Here is a 23,328-nt window from a genome sequence, read left to right on the forward strand (position 1 = left end):
ATTTGATTTTGCTCTTTAGCGTGCTATGATTGGCGCGGAGCACTATTGGATATTCCTCATCATAATTGTTTTCAACATCTTTGGAAAGGTGTTCGTCTTGCAAAATTGCGCGTTTGAGATAGTCATTTATAGCGTGCAATTCGTACGATCCTTCGGGAATCGTAATTTCTTTGTCGTCGTTGCCAAAGTAAAATTTATTATTCGAAAAATTTACGTTCGGAATCGTATGATAAGTTTCAAAATCCGTTAATCCGAGCTTGTAATCGGCATCGGTCAAATCTATAGCGGGAAAATAGCTTACAGCGAGAACGCTGCTTCTGCCAGTCAACGTAAGTGTCAGTGACATGTCGAACGAATACTGAGTCGTGACGATGGATTGTCAGGCTTTAAATTGATCGTCGACTGTTTGAAGAAATTTTAAACACAACTGTCCACAGATACTCTGATTGTAACTTTGATAAGATGCGTAATTGTATTCAATTTTCACTCGTCCGAAATATCGCACAAGTTCCTTGGGTGTGATCGAAGATTTCCAAAACTGTCGAAATATACAACATGATCTCCCCTCTTTGCGTACGCTACCCAATGAGTACCGGGACCATCAACATCATCCAAATTGACGATACCGCTCTCGTTTCGTCGTATGCCGCTTATCGGTAAATTATTGCGCATGAAAACACCTCTAAAGAAAGGTATGCGCATACGTTTCGCCAATTGTTCCAATTGCACGTTAGTTGTCGTACCCGTAGGGATTTTTAATGTTTTTTCGACGTTTTTTTTTCTCTTAGACTTTGTTGAGAATTCCTGTCCGCGCTTGTACGGAGCAAGATAAAGTCCGCGACCTTCCATAGCGCGATTGTGACGCTGCAACTCTTCCAGCTGACGTTGCGCCACCTTGCTATCGTTTACCGCCTTTGCGATTTCCGCCGCACCGCCGGCCAAAGAACCGACAACTCCCAACAACGGTAAAAGTGGTAAAATACCATCGCGTTTCGCTACTGGAAGTATTCGTTTTTTCCTCCTTCTTGTCATCGACGAATGCTCACGACAATGAAATCTTGTCAATTATCGAAGAACTTCGCGAGGCCGGCATTATTATAAATTAAACTATGCGTATAAATTAATCGATGATACGTGTCATTCGGTCAAAGTTCTTGGTACCGAAATGTCGATTAATAAATTTGGATTATCGCTCGGAACGTCGAATAATTTGTACTATCAATGGAATGGATTATTGAGAAATTACGTTCGCGAAAACGCTCTACCAGACTACTACCGGCTTTGACGCAAGGTCGCGCAAGATTCAACGCGTAGCGCAACCGGAAGCTGATACTGACGCCGTCAACAAACGATACGTGGATAAACTTTTGAGAGATCGACAGGGAGAAATTAAGCAAAAAATTATCGCGCTCGAAACAAACGTGCAGGCGCTACGAATAATGATGGACGAGATAAAGAATGTGCTGAGATATGCAACATCTGACTCGGCACAGTAAACGAGACATACTAATATCGCAATATTAATTATGCCTCGATCAAACGAGCGAAAGAAGAAAAACACCTCCGAAAAGCGACAATTAGTTGAGGAATTACATGCTCCGGCGAGAAGAAATTTTCCACGAAGACGCGTCATTGTACGCGGATACGACGATCTGTGGCAGGCGGACGTGGTCGACATGCGTTCGTACTCTCGACTCAACAAGGGTCATAAATACATACTCACAGTTATCGATGTGTTGAGCAAGTATGCGTGGGCCGTACCGCTCAAGAGTAAGAGCGGAAACGAAATGTCCGAAACGATCGCAAAGATTATTGGAGATGATAAAAGGTGTCCGAAAAATTTTCAAACCGACAGAGGAAAAGAATTTTACAACGCGAGTGTGCAGAAACTCATGAAGAAACACAACATTAATCATTACTCAACATATTCCGTTATGAAAGCCTCGGTCGTGGAACGATTCAATCGTACTTTGAAAAACAATATGTGGAAAATGTTTACGTTTAATGGAAATTACAAATGGATCGACGAGCTATCTCAACTCGTTGCAGAGTACAATACGCGAAAACATCGCACCATCGGTATGAGACCTGCCGACGTCACTCCAGCGATCGCCGAAAAACTTTTAAATACGGTGTATAGCAACGTAAAAATTGCGGCTCCGACAAAATTTAAAGTAGGCGATTCGGTACGCGTGAGTAAATACAAGATCATCTTTGAAAAAGGTTTCACACCTAATTGGACGACCGAAGTTTTTAAGATTGTCGAGGTGCAGAAAACTAATCCCGCGACATTCATACTCGAAGATTCGCGTGGAAATCCCGTCGCTGGAGGATTCTACGATACAACGCGTCGCTAATCCCGACGTATATCTCGTGGAAAAAATTTTGCGGGAAAAGGGTGATGACGTATACGTGAAATGGTTGGGAATGCATAAATCATACAACTCTTGGATACATAAAAATAATGTATTATAAATATTTATTAAAATATATAAAATATGTGTATAAAAAATAATGTATTATAAATATTTATTAAAATATATAAAATATGTGTATAAAAAATAATGTATTATAAATATTTATTAAAATATATAAAATATGTATATAAAAAATATAAAATTTATTAAAATATAAAAATATATAAAATGTATAAAATATAAAAATATATACATGGTTATGTACAAAATATACAATTAATAATAAACAAAATATACATTTATTTACAAAGGTATTCTATAATGTCCCCACGGTAACGTATCGGTGGTTTCGGGTACGATATACCGCTTATCGTCGTACGGACTCAGAGCAATTTTCGTCTCACAGATCGTATATACTTGGTGCAGTTTAGATCGTATACACGACTGCTGACGCGTCATTTAAATTTCTTCGTTTAAACACCGCGTGTAATCGTCAAACGTTATTGTTCTCGCGACAACGTTACTCTTGACACCTTTAACTTTCTTCGTGTCCTTTTTCCCATTCACTCGTAACGCGTACATCTTTGCTCTGAGCCCGACGAATTCGGTCATTATGGCGCCGTTGTTTTCGTCCTTCATCTCAGGCCCGGTACCTTCTTATTTACAAGCGGTATACCGTACGCATTATCCACCGCATAATCGCTCGTGTCGAATCTGACGATATCACACTTCATATTCTCATACACATCCGCGCACTCAATGTGATATATGAGACTATCCGTATCGGTGTACACGCACCGGCAGGAATGGTGTCCCGGTATGTATGTGTGGACGGCCGACGTCATACGCACACGCGCGAAGCGCGCACGTACGCGAGCCAAGAATTTGTTCATTAAATTTTATCTTTTTACTAGCTCGCAGCGCGCGCTAACGCGCGCGCATTCCATGAACGTTCTTAGGAATTTAACTGATTTACTCTGTCAAAAAATATTAATTAATTTCAATTAATTTTAAAGTATTATAATATATTATTTACAACATATTATTATTTTAAAATTCAATTAACAAATTAATATTTCTTTAAATTTTGACACTTATCAACTGATTAAAACGTTAATTTATTAAATTAAGTTTTAAAATATTAACATGTTATAAAATTAAAATAATGTTTTAATTAATAATATTCTAACTTTGATTAATACTTTTTGATAAAAATTCATTGTTTAAATTATTAATTGTTTAATTTAATTTTAAAATACTAATATCTATAAAAATTAACATATTTAGAAAATTTAAAATGTTTATAAAAATTAACTTTGGCAGCAGATTATGTGTATTAAGATGAAAATTATAATTTATGTTATAAGATATTTTCTTTTAATTTTAAAAGTATAAGTAAATATTAATAATTTTAATTAAAATAATATAAAACAAACAATAATAACCATCGATAATCTTTAATCTTTAATTAAATCAAGCATTTGAGACAAAAATTCTTTCAATTTGCTTTTACCTTGTCGTTTTTTACATTATTATAACATAATTATACATCTATCATTTGTTTATAACATTTTATTAATCAAATATTTCCTTATAAACATAATTTTTTATTTTTTTAGACAGATTATCATCCCTTAAATAAACTTTCAACGATTCCCAAGAGCGAACTCGTGAAAATGCGACATATAGGTGTCCATGACTAAAAACATCTTTTCGAAGATCTATTGCAATTTTATCGAAAGTTTGTCCTTGTGATTTATTTATAGTTATAGCAAATGCCAATTTTACTGGAAATTGTCTTCTTTTAAAAGTAAATGGGTATACATTTTCGCAATACAAAGTAATACGATTAATGAAGACAATTTCTCCAGTCTTATTACCTGTTAAAATTTCACAACGCAATAAATTATCTAAATCTAAAACTAATAATCTAGTACCATTGCATAAATCTTCATTGATGCTAAGATTTCTAATAAGCATAACAATAGTATTTTCTTAAGCGTAATTCATGAGGTGGAAGACACGTTGGATTTAAAGAGTTAAGATATTCTATCGGAATTATTTCATAAATATCTTTATTATCTCCAGTCGTTTCAGGAGTATCTATACTTGTATAAACTCTTTCTATCGTTTTATCCAATAAACTTACTACTTCTTCATTTATTTCATCAACATCGACATTTCTTGCAGATAATACAGGGTGATTCAAAATAACCCCTGTGTCCCTGAAATGACATATTCTTGAATCAATTCTAAGACGATTTTTCCTTCGGCAAAATTTCGTCCGAAGCTTAGTTTTTGAATTATTAAAGGAAGTAGTTAACGTATGACGGGTCGAATACAAGAGGCAGGCAAGGGTGGCGCGATTCACCGTCAGACGCGGGAGCTTACGCGGGGCGTCTGCTGCGATCAGCTGATCGCTATACACATACAGACACACATGCGAACACATACATTCTCTCTTTGTCTGTCTGTCTGTCTGTCTGTCTCTCTCTCTCTGTCTCTCTCTCTCTCTCTCTCTCTCTCTCTCTCTCTCTCTCTCATTCGCTCACTCACCTGTAAATTTTTTTTTTTTTTTACGAGAGAGGGGAAAATGCATTTTATGCATACCCACCGGTCGATCCAGTGAGTTATGTGGGACTCGAGTATCAAGTCGAATTACAAACTCGGTACTCCCTACCCACTAAAAACCCCTCTCTTTTCACGAATTTCCTTTAACACACTGTCCCTCTGACTTCCCGAGATCTGTTTTCACATAACGTCAAAAAATAGTTATTATTACCTTGTTCGATGACTTTTGATGTATTGCTGTAATTGCTTGAAGGAGAAATGAATTTTCCGATAGATCGTACGTTCTCAAATTTAACGTAGATATCACGTTGCAAAAGACAAGAAATCCACACTAAATTATTAACTGAAAGTTTTTCTTCTTTCATGAACTGTATTCTTTTATTAAACTTTAACGTAATCACATTTATTTACTCACTCGATGAGACGAGAAATTTACTAATGACTCTATCACTAATCACTATTAATCACTGTCGAATAATAATTGTTGGCGATTAAAAATCACTCGATGAAAGAAACACGCGCGGACACGTTACTACACGACGCGACGACGCGACAATGCGACGATAATTACGACTCGGCGACTGCAAGCAGTTTTTTGTCATGGTAGGTTGCGGTAGGTTAAGGTACTACTGGCGCTATCGAACGCGATCATGTGTTCGATAGCGCCAGTAGTACCTTAACCTACCGCAACCATGACAAAAAACTGCTTGCAGTCGCCGAGTCGTAATTATCGCATTGTCGCGTCGTGTAGTAACGTGTCCGCGCGTGTTTCTTTCATCGAGTGATTTTTAATCGCCAACAATTATTATTCGACAGTGATTAATAGTGATTAGTGATAGAGTCATTAGTAAATTTCTCGTCTCATCGAGTGAGTAAATAAATGTGATTACGTTAAAGTTTAATAAAAGAATACAGTTCATGAAAGAAGAAAAACTTTCAGTTAATAATTTAGTGTGGATTTCTTGTCTTTTGCAACGTGATATCTACGTTAAATTTGAGAACGTACGATCTATCGGAAAATTCATTTCTCCTTCAAGCAATTACAGCAATACATCAAAAGTCATCGAACAAGATAATAATAACTATTTTTTGACGTTATGTGAAAACAGATCTCGGGAAGTCAGAGGGACAGTGTGTTAAAGGAAATTCGTGAAAAGAGAGGGGTTTTTAGTGGGTAGGGAGTACCGAGTTGGTAATTCGACTTGGTACTCGAGTCCCACATAACTCACTGGATTGACCGGTGGGTATGCATAAAATGCATTTTCCCCTCTCTCGTAAAAAAAAAAAAAAATTTACAGGTGAGTGAGCGAATGAGAGAGAGAGAGAGAGAGAGAGAGAGAGAGAGACAGACAGACAAAGAGAGAATGTATGTGTTCGCATGTGTGTCTGTATATGTATAGCGATCAGCTGATCGCAGCAGACGCCCCGCGTAAGCTCCCGCGTCTGACGCGAATCGCGCCACCCTTGCCTGCCTCTTGTATTCGACCCGTCATACGTTAACTACTTCCTTTAATAATTCAAAAACTAAGCTTCGGACGAAATTTTGCCGAAGGAAAAATCGTCTTAGAATTGATTCAAGAATATGTCATTTCAGGGACACAGGGGTTATTTTGAATCACCCTGTATAACGTAATTAGTCATAGTTTTATATTGTTTACGTTTTATAATGTCTCCGTACATGTCTTTAACCATATCCAAATCTGCGTTTGCTATACATTTTTCTGGAATATGAACATTATCTGAGTAATCATTTAAAGAACCATTACCTAAGTTTATTAAAAATTGTGCAAATTCTTTTTCTTGTGGTAAAGTTCTCATATTTTGTGTTAATGAAAATATTTTAAATTGTTTCCATAGAGTACTAAATTCTATCGATAAATTTATAATTTCACAACGCGTAGCTCTTTCTTTTAGGTAATAATTGTCTAAAATCTCCACCAAGAAGAACGATTTTACCACCAAAATATAAATTATTTTGCATTATATCGCGTAACGTTCGATCTATTATTTCTAATATATAGCGTGGTGCCATAGAAGCTTCATCTATAATAAAAACATTTACAAGTTTTAAATTTTCAGCTTCTTTAGATTGTACTTTAATGTTTGATGTAGAATCGGCGAAAAGAGGTACAGGTAATCCAAAAACTTTGTGTATTGTTTTCCCATTTGGAAGTAATGTTGCAGCAATACCGGTAAATGTCATTGTATTAATTATTTTTCCTCTACTTTTAAGTAGATAATACAAGATTGTATAAATGAAAGTTTTACCAGATCCACCTGGACCATCAATAAAAACAGTTATCACTATTATTACTTGTTGTTGCTATTAAAATAGTATCAACAATTTCTTTTTGTTCTTTGTTTAATTGTTCATATTGTCGCATGCCTATCGATGTATCCTCTTCAATCATTTCTTCGTCGTTTGTTTCTTGTTTCTTCATTTCTTGTTCCATTTCAGGAAAATTAGCAACATTTGATCCTTCCATTTGAAGCAAATTAATAATATAAGTATAAGCTTTCTTTATTCCTATTATAGGTCCAAATCGTCTTGTATAATCTTCCGACATATCTTTTTTAAACTCATCCCATAATTTTTTCGGATGAACTGGTTGGCAATGAATCAAAATTCGTACGAACAAATTACGAAGTCGTTTTGGCATCATCCAAACTTTTGCTTCATTCATTGCACGATACCATTCTTCATCATCTTCTATGAGTCCTAATGCTAAACATGCGTCGGTAAAAGTTTGATGTATCTCGTTATTAACTGTCCTTCTTGAAAATTCGTAGCCCCTTTAACATGTAGTAAAAGTATACGTAAATGAAACAACTCTAGCTGAGACGGACTAATGGAATACATACAACCGATACAATTAAAATATCTTTGACGTTTTTCCCAGCGATTAATAGTTCTACCGTTAATTGTCAACAACTTTTTTAAATACATAATGAGATGGAATATCACTATATAAATATTGTTTCGCTTCTTCATCTCGAGCATTTAACTCAAAATAATCTAACAACATTGTTACTCGTTCTACAGCAGATCTTAATGCATCATTATTAATACTATCATCGATTATCACATTATGTTCGTTTGGTAAATGAACCGGTAAATGAAATATAGCGTGACTTTTTTCTTGTAAAGGTTTGCTCAAAATACGCCAACATGCTTCTACAGGCCCGACATATCGAGCTTCAATAAAATCTTTAATTTCATCATAAATTATTGTTTTGTCTATATTTTCTCCAATGATTATAGATGCAGCATCGTGACCTTTATAAATATATTTATACAAATATTTTACGGATCGTATACTCGAAACTATTTCAACATTAATATGGCTATTAAAATAAAAGTAATAGCGATGGATTAAATGGAACAACATATTGATTATCAACAACGTATTGCCCAGGTCTTTCGTACAGCAATCCATTATTCCTTCGACGATAGTGCGGATAACCATTTTCATCCATAATTGTTTCAGATTGAAATGATTTTGGAAAGTGTTTCGAACATTTATTTTTTATTAAACACCAATCTCCACATGGTCCATGAATCATATGTTTCATTACAATATTATGTAAACTTTCATTTTCATTAGGATCAGGAATTTCTGCAGAAATAAATTTATCAACTATTTCAGAATTTGATATCTTACAATTCTGTTTTAATGTAATCAACAAATGTATATGTGGTAATCCACGTTTTTGAAATTCTATTACATAAACATATGCCAAAACTTCACCAAAAAGTTTTTGTCTAACGATAATATCGATTAAATAATTCTTTTTTATATTAAATACTCTAGCGCATATATCTGGTCTATCTGCAGGTTGTTGATGTGGAAGTAAATTTTCTTTAATTTCGCGCCAATTTGGATTACAAGTCCACGGAAAAAAAAATTTAGCTTTCACAGCTAAAAACTAGATCCTGTAACTAAACTTCGTTTGTATTATATGGACACCTAAAGTTGTAGCTGCGATATCTATTTCTATTAGCTGAAACATTTGTAACTGTGGCAGCTAAAGATTTAGCTGCAGTACACATTGCAGAAAATAGCTATAGCACAACAACAATTAGTAGTGATGCGCACGTTGTTTAGCTGTTAGAGCTATAAGTTTTAATCCTATAGCTACTATTTTAGCTATATTAGTATCATAGCTAATATTTTAGCTAAATCTACACAAATGACGTTGTATATTCGAGGTATATCCTACAGCTAAAATAGTATCAAAAATGGTATAAACACGATAGCTATTGGCTGTGCTCAGCAGAAAAAACAGCTTTGCAACTGTTGTAAAATTTGTGAATCTAATTGACGCATGCTTTTAATTTTGACTGAATCTAAGAGCATACGCCAATCAGATTCACGAATTTTATAACAGTTGCAAAATAGCTTTTTCTGCTGAACGCAGCCAATGATTGTTAATTCTATTGGCAGAGGCTAAAAAATATAAGAGAAAATATAAATCACACATATATATGCAAAAATATTTTATATTTACTTTTCTTATACACATTACATGACTATTAATTCTTATATAAATTATATCGAATCTAATACGATTTTGCATTAGTTTTACGTCATTATTATTAATATTCCTATTTTTTTATTTTCTTTGTTTTGTAGTATACTTCAAATCATACAATAAATAAATGAGAAATCAAGAAAAGTAAGCGTAAACGCTAAAATTAATATATTAAAATGCAAAATTGCATTTGACTATAACATATATTGCAAAAATGATTGTGTTAATTAGAGTATTATCAACATATTGTAAGAAAGATTACTTAAAACTATGTGAAATTATTTATATTTAATATTATAAATCTTAATTCTAATTAAACTATATAAGTATAATAAAATGATAATAATATTATAATGTTATAATATTATTATCACTTTATAATAATGAATGTAATTGTGTGTGCTTTATTTATGTAATATTAATAAATAAATTTATATATTCAGTTTAACATAAAATAAATCTTTTCATAAAATATATGATATTACACACAAAAATATAAACAGAAAAGTAGGATATAAGAAGTATATGATTATATAGGATGATGTAAAATAACATATCGCTCACCAGTTGCCATAGTATAAACGAATAAAGGAAAAGGATCCAGTAAGTCTTCATATTTAATAAAAATCCACTTTGTACTTCGTTCTGCTTCAAAACCACCAATATCAAAATTAAGACCCATATTTAAAAGAGAGAAACAAATAAAAAAAAGATTATTTTGATGAAGAATAATATATTGAATTTCTGCAAAAATAGGACAAGAACTTTCATCTGTTCCACAAACTAATACCATTCTGTGTTGATATTGAGTGCCTTTATAATTAACCCAATTTACAATAAAAGAATATGCATCATGAAGTATATTATTTGGCAAGAGTGATGCAAAATGATTAAAGCGATCGTGTTTAGTAATATTAATCATATTTCCTAATCCTACTTCAATAGTTGGAATAATACTTTCCTGAGCCATAAGTTTATAACAAAACGAAAGTTGATGACGAGTAGCGATAGAAAAAGCAATATTCTTTCTTGACATTACAACATTAGCAATTTTCTTTAAAGCTTTATGGAAACCTTCAAGCCTCATTGTAGATAATAAAATTAGTGGTCCAGATTGCATCATGACACGTGCGTAGTGAACAAGATAATGATGTTTTGGTTTTAAACATTCGTTCGTACATTTCATGTATTGGTTGTGATATTCCAAAACTAATATTTTAAATGCAGAAGCAAAATCATCTAACACTGATCTACTTTGCAAAAGCTCAATAATTTCTTTTAACAACAAATATAATTTCCAAAATGGGTCATTATATGATTTAATACGATGTCCAATAATAATACCGAAAAGTCTACAAAAGATTAACATTTCTGAAGCTGTCATTTTCAGTTTGCTTTTTGTTGCAAAATCATTATCAATATAAGGTGGTTTATTTTGCACACCAGGACCATAATGAAACATTTGCACACTGTAATTGAGATCTAACAAATTAAAATCACCGATATCAATAAAATGACTTATTATTGGAATCATATCATAATCAATAAAAAATTAGTTAAAAGGCTACAAGGACCAACGCAATGGTGGAAATATGCAAAAAATAAAACGGTTATTACAATAAAATAACCATATGAAAATGTTTATTTAATTTGAACATGACAAACGCCGCGTTTCAATCCAATTCGGATCCTTTTCAATGTCGACTAACAAAGTGAATAATAAACATTAAGATAAAAGCAAAATTAACAGTCATAGGAGAAATGTAAATAAGTTTCGGAACAACGCAAAGTCAAAAAAAGTCAAAAAATCGGAAGCAAATATATGTACAATAACGGAAAATTTAAACTGTCAATCACAAAAAAGGAAAGAACGCATCGCATTAACGTATCGCCACAGAAAACCCGAAAGCAACTCGTACCGCATATCATCAGTGTACCGTTAAAAACGAGATGATCCTCTCCAAAACAAAAACCGGAAGGAAATCCCACATACAGGTCCATGATCATTTCCAAAAGAAAAAACAGTCAAAGATGCATAAATCGATGACCAGTTGGAAACTTGATGGTCCAAATATGTGCGAGTAAAAGCTTAAAAATATGACACTCTAAAAAAGAAAAACAAGACAGAGCAATAATTTAACAAACAATCCGGAAACTACTTAAGAGAATCCTTCATATAAAGTAAGAGTAAAGTTAATATAATAAAATCACATACCGGTCTCTAAATTTGAAAGTGATCTCAAATCAAAAAATCGAACACAAAGGGAGAGCAAGTTAAGCACAACTTAACGTTCCAATCAACAGAGCCGAACTGAGGCACATGGGGATCACATATAGCCAAGAACGTGAAACATCAAAAAGAGGGGGGGGAGAGAAGGGAAAAGGAAGGAGAGGAACAAAACGTCACAGAAGGAAAGAAGACAGAACGAAGGAAAAATTCAAATAATCAATATGAACATTTTTTTATAATGGGCAAATACAGCTTATCCAAGAAATCGGTATCGCTCTGAATGTTAAGGCCATGGTTCTGACCAGAGATATGTAACATCTCAGCAATTAGACTCTTTTTATATCTAGGTTCCTCCTCCAAAATGGAAACATTCTCCCAATCAAACTCATGACCGTTCAATCTATGAAGGGACACAATCATATCATAATGAGCAATACCTTCTAAAACATCATGCATAATGTCAACATAAGCGTTATCAGTCACATGAAATGAATTGACTTCATTAAAGACGCATTCTTCTTTAATTCCAGTAAGTGAACTGTTTTCTAAGGCTAAATCAGTTATATAAGATGTACATGTTCTGAAAACAGTTTCGTCTTCAAAACAGGTAGTTTCACAAAAAGTGCGGTGTAATTTGCAAAATCTACATGCATAGTTTGCACGAAAACTTTGAAGAAATCCACACATTGTATGAAGTCCTAAATTGTCGCCAAATAGTAAACCTAGCACAAAGTAGATTTTATAAGTATTACCACTTACAGTAATTGTTATTCCGTTTTGTTCTAAAAAATTCAATTCCTCAATCAAAGGTGCAAATATTCGTTTGTTTCCAAATTCTTTTCGGTCTTGAGATAGAAACAAAATAACTAAGAAAATATTCTCCAAACGAGATATGCATTCAGGTGGCAAACATGGTATATAGCAATATACTCCTCCAAGAGCAGCATTATGAGAGCCTAACGGATTATTCACTTCCCAATCATCATAATAAATGAAAAGTGGTAGAACGATAGTATCATTATCAAAGTTCTTTCTTTTCCGACACCAAAGTTCAGATTGAATAAAGTTTTTCACACTATCCAAATTTTTAAGTGAATTAATGTAATGCATTGTAGTAGTAAAGGCATCAGGCAGTTGAAAAAATTTTTGTAATACTTGTCTTAAAGGTATGAAATAACTATAAACTTTTTCAATTTTTTCAGCAACAAATGATCCAGTATTTTTATACACCTTTCTATTTCCTATATAATATTTAATAGGAGCTATATAATTACCAGAAGATTTATAATATTTAACTCGTTGATATTCATTTTTAAGATGATTGAATGGATTTTCTACACAATTAAACATTGATGTTATTTCTTTAATTGTTTTATTATCAGAACCAAGTGTATTTAAGTGTGAAATAACTTTTTCTTTTAAGATAGCAATATGACCACTTATCAAAAGTTCACTAATATCATTAATAATAAATTGGATATGATTTCGTGGGATTGAACGTTTATTATATAATTTTGCAACAAAAGCATTACTGTGATCTTTTATAATAGATTCAAATTCAGTAAGAGTTACTTTAGACAAACAATATTTTCGGTAGTAATTTCTGTTGTTGACGATATACCAGAATTATTCATAACAACCCGATCAACATATTCATTAAAAATTTCTGTATTATTACATTTAGGATGTTCATAAATAGAGGACCAAGCAGGAAAGTTATGATTCGGTCCAAGTAAATGTTTTCGCAATGAATTTCGCAATGACCATTTTCGATAACATCCATTTTCATCACATTTAAAAACTGTAAATAAATGAGTATGATGTTTCAAATCAAAATGCATAAATAGACCATTGACAGATGTTTCTGATTCTTTACATAAAAAACACGTAGGCATGATTGCAATTGAAATACTTTTGGAAAAGAACTTATAATTTTTTGTATTCTTCAATCAAAGCAAGAGCATTAGAAGTAAGTTGAGAATTTTTATGCTTATCCCATAAAGTTTCAAAATCATATATAGCTCTTTGCAAAAACATAAAGAGTTGTCCTACTTCGGGAGGATATTGAAGGTTTAAAGCATTACATGATTTAAACACGAAGTCTACACTTTTTAGTGGTGTTTCTACCTGATATCTTAACTCGTTGATTACAACGAAGCACTGATGAATTTCATCAAAGTTGGGACCAACTATCACTGCAACGGGCTGTGAGGTCAGACCAAATGATTTCAATTTTTTCGCACGCTCTTCTAATCTAGCATCCAGATCAGTAATTGTCTGCAAAATATAAACGTATTTCTAGTATAATATTTTAAAAAAGTCAAATTTTATTGTAATATAACATAGATTTTAATTCCAAAGAATCTAACGTGTGGAAAAGGAAAAATTGGAAAATATATTCAATTTAATTGCATATTTACCTTCACATGTAAAAAAAATGCTTCTTCTCTAGAAGGTCTCCAATCTCTTGGTTTACCTTTTTTTACTGTGATTATAGGGAATAAATGAGGCATTAATGATAGAATTACAATTTTGGTACCCTCTGTAGAAATATAAAATATATTACTAGAAAAATAAGTTGAATATAATTATTAGACAATATCACTATAAAATAAAATATTAAAATCTTACCAGGTGTCGAAACATTATCCAAACGTTTTTTAGCTTTAGAATTTACTCTATTAGTTACAAATTCTGATAATCGTGGCCAAGCAATATAAAGTTTTAAATTACGATCTGGATGTAATGTTTCAAAATCTTGTTCTAGCTTAAAAAAATATTTGTATTAACATTTTATTTTATTTCAAGTGCAAAAAATTTTATTTCGATATATATATATATATATATATATATATTATATATATATATATATATATATATATATATGTTTTGTGAATTATGTTCAATACAATGTTGTCTAAAGTAAAAAAGTGAAAACTGTGATTTAAAAATCCATACTTTGAATTATTTAATAGATACTATAGTTACATGTTATATACTCACTAATAGATAACCTAATGAATCAGAGAGAGCTGGAAACTGGCCCATATACTCATGGCAAGGCTGATTATTATTTATAAGATCTTGAACTCGTTTTTTTGAAGTCTGAATCCAGTATGTAGTTACTTTTTGCCATGGTATAGAATTATTCTTCAGCCATAACAAATATTCTTCATAATTGGCGAAGTCATCATCACTCAGATCATCTATAAGTAATGATAAATATTAATAATATTCTTTGTAAATAATTTGTTGTTATAAACATTATTTATTGTATAGATACATATATACATATATATACACAGAACAATATATAAACACAAACGTACGTATATTACTAATATAAATATCTCTCTAAATTCATGTTTTTTTCGCAACATATTTAAACTTTTCTAAGCAAAACTTACTTTTAGTTACAATTGTTGTAGTAGGTATAGTAGACTTTATAGCCAACAAACCAGCTTTGATAAGTTGTCTTCGCATAGAATAATATTTTGTAAGAATTTTACCTCTTCCTTGTGATTCTCCTTTTTTATTCTTTATATACCAAACACTCTGCAAAAACAAATAATGTTAATAAGATAATTGCAGACAAGAATAACAATATAAATTGTATATTTATGTTATTTATTTCTGTTATTTTTATATGTATATAAATTGTATAATTGTTTTTTATTATTTTTATATATATTTTGTTTATTTTATATGTATTATTTTTGTGTTTTATTATTTTGTTATTATTATTAATGTATATTATTAATGTTATGTTATTACTATTATACATGATTATTATTATTATTATTATTATTATTATTATTATTACTATTATTATTATTATTATTATTATTATTATTATTATTATTATTATTATACACGAGCTAAACTTACTTTTTCTTCAGTAGGAAATAATTTTTGTACTTCTCCGCTTAAAAATAATGCTCTGCTACTCATAATACTGCAGTTTATGTTAGGTGATAGTTCATTACTAACAATTAGTTTTGCAAGCTTGTTTCGCATATCATTATTCAACCTTTTTTCTTTCTGGTATGAACTTAGCACCAACAAGCCTTCTTCAGATTTTTTTAACACAGTTTCAAGATCCTGCAATGATAAACATAATAATAAGAAACATAACAAATTAAAATATTATTGTTAATGTAATATGTAACATTCTTACATATTCATCATCAGTCAAACGTCGTTTCAGTGATTGATTGATTTTTTTTTCAAGTGATGCATCTAATCAGAAAACAGTTATTATTGTTTAATAATCGTTAATATTAAATGATTAGATTAGATAGTTCTCTGTTCTCACCACTAAGTTCACTTGTTGTAACAATAGAGATGTTGTCTGAGAGACTATGCTGGGTTTCAGGTAATGATTGTAGATAGTGTATAACAATATCTTGAGTGTTTGTATTACACTCTATATCTTTTTGTGTAGTTTTTTCTATTTGTTCCTGTTGTACTGACGGTTCTTGATGAATTATATTAGAATTTTCCGGATATGATTGTTGAATCTTAACAAACATTTATGCCAATTTTATTTATATAGAAATATAAATTGCCTCAACAAAGAAATGTATAGAAAATGTCAAATGTAAATGAATACCTGTCTTTCATTTGAAAAATATTGTTTTACAATACCTTGAAATTTTCTTCGAGGTCCTATACTTGGGATTAAACTTTTCAGATCTTCTTCTGTTAAAATATTAAATTGATTTATTTCAATTTCTTGAGCTAAAATGCAAATAAAAAATACATATATATCAGATATATCAGATTTAAATATTAAACAGTAAATTATCAATAAGACTATTTTATGTATTTTATTATATAATATTTTGTTTCTTACTGTTTGTAATGAATAGTTACAAACGACAAGAGAGAAAAACTTAACTATCTCAAGTAACAAGATAGGAATTAAAACAAACATATTATAAAGAAAGTTCTAACACTGTGCAAAGTATTGTAAAACAATTTTAAATAATTTCAGCAACTAATATATTATGCAATTAATAATTACAAAAACATAAAACTACAAAATAACACTATACTCTAATGAGATATATTAAGATAATACGCGTGAAATGTTGTAATTGGTAAAAGAAGAGAATAGATTGTCGTGAGAAAAGGTATATTAGGTCTTAGCTTATATTAGGTCCTAGAATGATTTGCAATGTTCAAGACAATATTTATAAAATGTTCATATATTATTAGTATTATTAGTCATACACTAAAATTGTTATTTTTGAATATTTACATACATATATTTATTTCTTGTAAATATTGTTTCGTATACATATTTAAAGCCTTGTGTCCATGATAACAAAAATCGATCCAAGATCTTGGTTTAAGAAATATATAGCCAATCAACTCGCAGTTTTTATGGAAGAGCAGAAATTTTATTACACATTTCTCAGACCGAGATTTCAGATTGATTTCTATTATATGAGGTTGAAGACCTGAACACAGTATTATGCCTTACTTAAAACAAACACAATTAAAACATTACACAAAGAGCATGAAATCATTGTCTTGAAATTACAATCATTCTAAGGTCCTTGCTCTTGCTTTTTTTGTCGAAAATAAGTTAACCTGTACTTACCTGTAAAATTCGCTGTTATTTCAGAAGAGAATCCCCATTTTGTTAATAAACTACACGCACTTATGTTCGACATATTCTTGAAATAAGCTTCGAAAGACAAGAAACTGTTTAACAAAATATTACGTCCGTCTAATATGCAGGAGAGTCTAACGTATTGCGTGTTATACTGCATGTACTACTGTTGCGTCATATACCGCGTCGTTGAAAACGAAAAACGATCGTCTCATCGACGAAGAGACATATCAGATAGCTAGGACAGCTAACTTTTTTTATATAGCAGCAAATTTAGTAGCAAATATAATTTCAGCAAACATGATTAGCTATAACAGACACAATTTTCTTTTCCGTAGATATATTAAGTAGCTAAGACAGTTAACTTTATGTTGCTAAATAAAATGACTGTAACAGACATGCGATTATCTACGATATTTTGCTACTGCATCGACGTATTAGCAATAGCAGCAAATATTTGTTATGTAGTAGCAAATTTGGTAGCTATAGCAGCAAATATAGTTTCAGCAAACCATAATTAGCTGTGGTAGAAACAATTTTTTTTCCGTGTCATAGTAATGAAGATATCTGGTTTTCCATATTTCCGAACAATAGCCATCGCATCTTGATAATGTTGCAACATATTACGTGGTGAACCCACAAATGTTGATGGAAGTATAATCATTTTTCCAATGTGTGCATTGTTATTATTACCGGCGTTTGCCAAATAATCAATTAATCTTTGATAAGTCTCAGCTCGTAATTGTTTTTGATTTTGTTTGCAATAATTAATTCGGTCTTTTTCAATTTTTATATAATTATCTACAAGCCATTGCTGAAATAATCGTCTTCCCATGATAAAAATATTAAAATTATCGCGTATAGCTATGCGATATTTTACATAGGCAGCTCTACTTATTCGTTTATTACAATTCTTACGTTGTAAATTATCATGCCATCCTTGATTACCATATGAATAGAATAATGGATAAATCCATGGTTCTACATTTGGGTCCATCGTACTGACTTGTTTTAATGTTTTAGTACTTTTATTAAAAATTGTTATATAAGTTTCAGGAATTTCACCATCTGCCATAATAGAAAAAACAGCTGCAACTTCATTCACCTTTTGTACATTGTATCGGCCACGATCGATGCACTTTTTAGATAAAATTCCTAATTGTAATTCTTGTATATTATTATTTCCAGTTATTTGTTGTTGCATTTGAATTTCTTCGTGCATCATTCGATAAGATTGTGCAAAAATATTATTCGTACGTATTATATTATCTACTGAATGTAAAATTTCCTCATCAAGATTTGAATTTTGATGTAATCGACATTCTGTCGCTTCATTATTATCCACGATAAAGAGTTGACCATAACTTGGTATTTCGTTAGATGCTGGATATAATGCGGTATTAATTTGATAATAGATTTGTCCTTGAATTTTGAAACAATAAGGTCCATGTCTTTGCGTACTAAAATCTACTAAATTTGCATTAAACGATGCAAATGAAAATGAATTATTATATCCACGAATACGATTGTAAAAATGTTTTGATTTGGGATGATTTTCAGTAAATAATTCAAAAAGTTCATGCGGCGGTTGAGGTAAAGGATTTAATTCAACTGTTCCATGACTACAGCAATCGTTAAATGAATTACCTTTATTAGTTACTTTTTCAGAATTGAAATGTTTCGCACCGCAATGTTCGCAGCATATATACATTTCTCCTATACAGGGTGTCATGGAGATTTTAGCCCATACGAAGTAATGAGGTAGATTGGCTCAAAATAAGAAGGAAGGACTTGTACTGCTTTGTGATATTCGCAATAATTAACGAAAAATTAAATAAAGAATATCGGCCAATCTGCGTGAGTAGAAGCGCGCGGCGACGAGAGTCGTCCCACTGTAATCCTATACTAGGCGCGCGGCGAAGCGATGGGCGGATCGCTCTCCGAGACATGATGGTGGCGTGCGATATATCGCAATACCGCGCCGAAAAATGACCCGTCCTTTTAGTGGCGAGAAAATGATGCGCTATCATTTCCACACCACCTTGCGGTAGATAGCATGGTGCGCTTTTTTTATAGTGGTTTCCCCCATAGGCCTATTCCACTCCCAATTTAAATATTTGTGAAAATTGTTCAAAATTTTACTGTACGCTGACTGTATCGTAAATGTAAAAAATTGATGATGACAGTACCTTCACAAAAATTGATCCGTGGTTGAAAATCCCTCGATAAAATGTGTTGCACACGTTGGTAATGATACGGACGTAATCCATTACACGTAAAGCGTGATGTACTGCGTATCGCGAAAAATCAAATTCGTGTGCCACATGACGCACGCTAGTTCCAGGATTTTCATAAAATGCTTCCAGAATCCTTTCTTCATTTCGTACACGAAGACGCACTGCTGGACCGGTTATCCCGATATTATGCACGATACCCAGTTTCACATAATTATTGCACAACTCGTAAAACTGTACGTTCACTTGGCTCTCGTGCACGCCCGGAAAATCATTCCACGTAAATTACGGCCGCGCGATAAGTATTTTCTCCCGCTAGCCCGTATATTCCTACAGAACACACTTCATTTTCACTATTAATTTACTACGCGAACATAAGATTTTTACTAAAACCGTCTGAGCTCTCGCAGGCTGTTGCCAGAGTGCATACGCCAGCAGCACGCAACTACAGCTGAGCGGACATGCGAGTGTAAGCGTACGTGTGAGCTCGGCGCCTGCGCATTATGATTACACTCACATGTCCGCTCAGCTGTAGTTGCATGCTGCTGGCGTATGCACTCTGGCAACAGCCTGCGAGAGCTGAGACAGTTTTAGTAAAAATCATGTGTTCGCGTAGTAAATTAACAGTGAAAATGAAGTGTACTCTGCAGGAATATACGGATATGATTGTGGCATACGGGCTAGCGGGAGAAAATACTTATCGTGCGGCCGCAATTTACTCCATACAGCACAAGATTGCAGAAACATTGTGGCAACGTTTTATCGCAATATTGCAACGTTGCATAAATGTTATAAAACGTTGCTGCAAGATTACAGCAAGGTTGCAGCAACTGTAAAATGTCCGCTTTCAGAAATATTACTACGCAACGTTGTAGCAATATTGCAGTAAAATATATATGTAATATTACTTTAGAAATGTGCCAGTATCCAATCGGATTGAATTTTTTGTGTCTAATATTTTTCACGTGAATTTTTATGTATATTTTTCCTTTAGCAAACTATCCGGTGTTACTATCGATCTTAAAACGTATCTCAAGCTGAAGCTAGAATAGCAATCACATAAAATTTAATTATATAATTGTACTATTTTAGCTTTAGCTTGAGATTGCATTTTAAAACCGACAGTAACGATAAGTTTGCTAAGGGAAAAATAATATACATAAATTCACGCGATAAATATTAGGCACAAAAAATTCAGTCCAATCATATTATTGACATATTTTTTATTTAATGATTATAATATAATAGTCATGACTGACTTATAAATATTATTTGGAGTTATATATATGTATTTTATTTTATGTATAAAGTAAATAAATAGATAATAAAAATTCATATAAATATATATATTTCATTATATTATAAATTGAAAAATATCAGTAAGATACACCATATAAAATATATATATAAAAACAAAAGAATCTCGTTCTTCATTCAAAAATATATATATAAAATATATATATAAAAACAAAAGAATCTCATTTGGTTCGCATTGCACATAGTATTACATATTAAAAAGTGCGCATAATATATATATATATATATATATATATATATATATATATATTATGCGCACTTTAAAAGAAAAAGAAGAAACAGATAACAGATTCAAACATATGTTAATAATAAAAAATCTAATGCTCATCAATATGAAACAGAATATATTATTTTTTCGCGTTTTATCCTTGTTTTTCTACATTTTCGTCTTTATCCCTTATAATTCTAACATTTGCTTGGGCTAGTCACTTCGATGCATATTCGGCAATGTCACTATCGGTTATGAGACATATGAACAGCTTCTGTAATATATATATAAAACTATTATTCATTATATATTTTAAATATTAATCAAAGAAAATATACAAGGTGTCTGAAAATTTCGAACATAACTATAGTATGTAAGTAGACATACCAACTTAAACAATTTCATACTATTTTTCTAATTAGTAAAATTTTTAGATATTAAAAAAAGATTAGTGAATCAAAATGTAGGACGAACTCTATCACAAAATTGCATGAAAAATGAGTAAAATATCATAACTTTTTAGCACGAATAGGAGATACTAGCTGACATCAAAGGTGAAGTAATGATGCGAGCGATACATAGATTATTTCTCGATGCATTGTGAGCCTGTTGCTAAGAAACAATCTCAGTCATTTTTTATTAAATATTGTGCCTACAAAAACTCATCTCACAGCATCGCGCGTTACTTCACTAATCTTCTTTCATTAATATCTCAAAATTTTACGTGATTATTTGAAAAATAGTACGAAACTTTTCGCTCAAATTGATGTATTCTACTTATATACTTGGTTGTATTCAAAATTTTTAGACACCTTACATATTTTGGTATTTTGATATCAATCAAATTAAATAAAATTAATATCAAATTATATGAAAAAAATACTTACGTATCATAATTTTTAAAAGTCTCAAATCTTTAAAGCTTTGTTTATTTTTTTTTCCTGCCCAGCTGAAATGTTTGGCTACATCATTTGTTATTGCTTTTTTGAGTATATTTCGTATCATAATGTGCGCAGTACTTCCACCAATGAGTTTAAAGAATTTAGCTGAAAGGAATAGCCAACTTTTCAAATAATACTTTATTAATGTATATTAACCAATATGGGGTAATTAATGTTCATAGTTTACATAACCCGCATGAAAAGTTGAATCAACAATTCTATATCATTATTTTCCATGTTACCTAATAAAGTAATAATTTTTGATAAAAATCTAATCTATCATATTTAAAATAATTCATAAATATCTTTTAGTCTGGTAGTATAAATAAATACTACCAGAACAACTGAAAGTAATAATTGCTAATTACAATTTTATTAGCCATCTTCGTTTTATAGACGAACGCATATTTATGGACCGCTCTGCTAATAGTAAAATATACGAGAGATGTAGCACGAAGTGCATTTTATGAAAATCCTGGAACTAGCGTGCGTCATGTGGCACACGAATTTGGTTTTTCGCGATACGCAGTACATCACGCTTTACGTGTAATGGATTACGTCCGTATCATTACCAACGTGTGCAACACATTTTATCGGGGGATTTTCAACCACGAATCAATTTTTGTGAAGGTACTGTCATCATCAATTTTTTACATTTACGATACATTCAGCGTACAGTAAAATTTTGAACAATTCCCTGGCGAAAATAAAATGTAAACCGAGCGTTAACAAAGCATGAATTGGAGATTAAATCTAATGTAACGGAAAAGTGACGGAAGCGTAAACGAAGCTATTAAAAAGCGTAAATTGAAACATCGGAACGCGTAAAGAAAGCGGCTATTAAGTGTTAGAAAAGCGTTAACGAAGCGTCATCAAACTCTCCGACAAGCGTGAACGAAATATCTTTCAAATGTAAACGGAGCGTCATCAAACTCCTTAAGGAACGTAAACGAAACGTTATCGAACTCTCCGACAAACATGAATAATCCTGGCGAAAATAAATATCGGAGCGTAAGTCGAATGTAAGGAAAGAGTAACAGAAGTGTAAAGCGTCGTCTACAATGGCAGTAAAGTAATGAATTTAGGGAGTAGGCATAAGACATAGGTTGTAGGATTAAGCCCTTCTTACACGTCGTCTACAATGGCGGTAGGATTAATGGATTAAAGCTGTAACACGTCGTTAGACATCGAAGTAAGCTGGTGTTCCGGTATAGTAGGGCGTAGAGTAAGGCTGTAAGCGAAATGGTTCAAATTCAT

The 23,328-nt window shown here is 31.8% G+C and overlaps 1 protein-coding gene across 1 annotated transcript; it reads right to left on the reverse strand.

Annotated features, from left to right (window-relative positions):
- Positions 1-13,677: 13,677 nt before the first annotated feature.
- LOC145960776 (uncharacterized) lies at positions 13,678-17,432 on the reverse strand. Its single transcript, XM_083080478.1, has 10 exons — positions 17,360-17,432; positions 16,364-16,491; positions 16,067-16,271; positions 15,929-15,990; positions 15,640-15,852; positions 15,159-15,306; positions 14,754-14,957; positions 14,383-14,538; positions 14,172-14,293; positions 13,678-14,028 (listed from the first exon to the last, which is right to left on the reverse strand). The coding sequence occupies exons 1-10, from the start codon at positions 17,430-17,432 to the stop codon at positions 13,678-13,680; spliced, it is 1,662 nt and encodes a 553-aa protein (XP_082936604.1).
- Positions 17,433-23,328: the final 5,896 nt, after the last annotated feature.

This window comes from Camponotus vicinus, unplaced genomic scaffold, assembly GCF_025532165.1.
Source record: "Camponotus vicinus isolate PSW18456_S1 unplaced genomic scaffold, iyCamVici1.0 SCAF_10, whole genome shotgun sequence".
Lineage (NCBI taxonomy): Eukaryota > Metazoa > Arthropoda > Insecta > Hymenoptera > Formicidae > Camponotus > Camponotus vicinus.

What these genes read in the sequence shown, in the direction of transcription:
- LOC145960776 (XM_083080478.1), bottom strand. Translation starts at nt 17,432, where the DNA reads ATGTCGAACATAAGTGCGTGTAGTTTATTAACAAAATGGGGATTCTCT. An exon ending in TATTTCCTACTGAAGAAAAA is followed by an intron (nt 15,307 to 15,639) that starts GTAAGTTTAGCT and finishes TTGTTTTTGCAG; the next exon opens with AGTGTTTGGTATATAAAGAA. An exon ending in TTCATTAGGTTATCTATTAG is followed by an intron (nt 14,539 to 14,753) that starts TGAGTATATAAC and finishes AAATAAAATGTT; the next exon opens with AATACAAATATTTTTTTAAG.